This window comes from Siphateles boraxobius, unplaced genomic scaffold (genome assembly GCF_051911475.1).
Source record: "Siphateles boraxobius isolate OS27281-9 unplaced genomic scaffold, OSU_SipBor_1 57, whole genome shotgun sequence".
Lineage (NCBI taxonomy): Eukaryota > Metazoa > Chordata > Actinopteri > Cypriniformes > Leuciscidae > Siphateles > Siphateles boraxobius.
The window spans coordinates 1,027,501-1,030,000 of NW_027509183.1; the positions used below are offsets into that span (position 1 = coordinate 1,027,501).

At 33.6% G+C, this 2,500-nt stretch overlaps 1 protein-coding gene across 1 annotated transcript in view; it reads left to right on the forward strand.

Annotated features, from left to right (window-relative positions):
• plat (plasminogen activator, tissue) overlaps window positions 1–2,500 on the forward strand; it is a 24,563-nt gene that overhangs the window by 3,539 nt on the left and 18,524 nt on the right. The window contains exon 2 of the mRNA XM_077206905.1: window positions 2,403–2,488. Coding sequence (XP_077063020.1) covers window positions 2,429–2,488 — 60 coding nt within the window. The 5' untranslated portion in view covers window positions 2,403–2,428. The remainder of the gene's footprint in view (window positions 1–2,402; window positions 2,489–2,500) is intronic.

Sequence of the window (2,500 nt, forward strand, 5' to 3'; positions counted from 1 at the left end):
TCCTGCACCACATGGCCCCTGAATCTTTCACGCCTGTAATGAACATGTAAACCGTGTTAACTAAACGCTGCATTATACTGCAGGAGAGCCGACTTTATATGCATGTGTTTTTATGCTTGCATTTAATGCCAACTTTGTTGCAAATGTTGTTTTTTCTGAGAAATAAACAGATGCAAGTGAGTCACTGATCTAGATGAGAAATTACTTCATATTGTACACTCTAAAAAATGCAGGGCCGTTTAACCCAAATTTGGGTCAAATATGGACAAACCCAGCTGTTGGGTTAAATTTTCAAATGACTTTTTAACCCAACAGTTGGGATCGTCGATATTTGAACCACATTTGGGTTAAAACAACCCAGCATTTTTTAGAGTGTATGGAAGTAAAATAATTCTAAATATTTTTTTTAAACAAAAAAGCGTGTGAGTTTCACTAACAGCAGATGGAGATTATGAATCGGTACTCTACTGATAATCCTGCAGGTCCTGCAAGTGAAATGTTGAATTTTTTTGTCGAATTTGAACCACTGAATTTGTGGAAGTGAATTTGCAAAGCAAATAAAATGGACCGAGATTTGCCTGTCGAATATTATAGGTTTTATTTTTAAACAGAATGAATATTTTGAAAGTGAATATTTTGGAAATATTCACAGCTTAAATATACGACATGTTGAATTTCAGCCCATAAAAATACACTGCATTAAAATGCAAGCACGGTTAATGCAATGCATGTTTTTTCAATTATTGCAATTCAACAAGCTTTTTTGTTTCAAAAGCATTTGGCATTATTTTACTTCCATAATATTGAGATATCTGACTGCTGATTGCAGACTCTGATTGCATGATTTGAGACACAGTTTCTATTCTGCAACTCTAGAGATGTGAGTTTACTGGCAGTTTGAGGAACCAGAGACTCGTTTGGTCTTCATCCTCAGTGTGTTTTAGGAGAAACACCTGTGATATATTATAAAGATCTACAGGTGTGTTTCTGATGGAATTTTATCACTGTAATCAGTCAGCACTGAATGATTTATTATTGTAAAAAATGTTTTTGAGGAATGCTGGTTAAACTAGTTCATTTGTATTCTAGACACTCTTTTGAGATTTTGTCCTTGAAATGTTTGAATATTATCAAAGAATTTAATCAGAGACTTTATTACTTAATTGCATTTACTTCCCTGTGAATGTTTTTTAAAAATCTAAATATGTATTATTATCAAGTATTTCAGTTTTATTTTTAGATTCATTGTGTTTCTCAGAAATGCTCTCTTGTTTTCTGAAGTCACACACACCAATATCATCATCTGTGTTTACAAGATCTGCAGCCACAGGAAGAGACCTGTAAACTTCCTGTCCAGAAGTCACACACACACACACACACACACACACACACACACACACACACACACACACACACACACACACACACACACACACACACACACACACACACACACACACACACACACACACACGCACACACACACACACACACCATGTGTGATCAAATATTTGTGTGTGACTTCAGAAAACAAGAGAGCATTTCTGAGAAACACAATGAATCTAAAAAAAACTGAAATACTTGATAATAATACATATTTAGATTTAGAAAGTGCATATATACACACACACACACGCGCACGCGCGCACACACACTCACACAGTGTATGGTGTGTGTGAGTGATGTGGTGGTTTGTAACTCATTCCTTTTCAGAAGCAGAAACTATATTTGTTTTGTGGTAAATGTTAAAGTCTCTATTGTAGTTCCACACAAGACACACTCACAATGTCAGACAAAAGGAAAATAACAGATCATAATGCCATTAAACTCTAGACTAAACTGCCCACACATCACCACAGAACTGTGTTTATAAATGCAGACAGATTTTCAGTGCATTTCTGCTGATGCCATAATACATTTGTGCCTGTTTTGTGTCATTTTAGTGTCATTGGAAATAAAGCACCATTATAGTTTTTATTAATATTTTGAATTTAGTATTTTTTATTTTATTTACATTTTTAATACTTTAATTACACCTGAAAAATGAAAGTTAAAGTTTTAGAAATTGTAATTTTTATTAGTTTTTTTAATGTCTTGTATTGATTTGATTTAATGTCAGTTTAAAACAGCTAGCTGGAATAAAATAAGTTTACGTTTTTTAAATATTTAATTTCAGTCATGTTTATTTCAAGTATTTTAAGGTTTTAGTGTTATTAAACTGATTTGTGTTTCATCAGTGTCCACATTAATGTTATAGCTAAGCTACTCTTATACTGTACATCAAGGATAATTATCAGAGAATATTTAAATGAAGCACAACTAAAATTTCAATTAAACTTTGTAAGAGCAACAGATGAGCAAAAACATCATGCACATGTGTAACAATCCTGTTTGTTTTGCAGGAGTTTACAAAGACCTTCAGGATAAGATGAAATTATTACTGAACCTGCTGCTGCTTCTACCTCTGTGCAGCGCTGCAGATCCCACTGTAAGTGTGTGT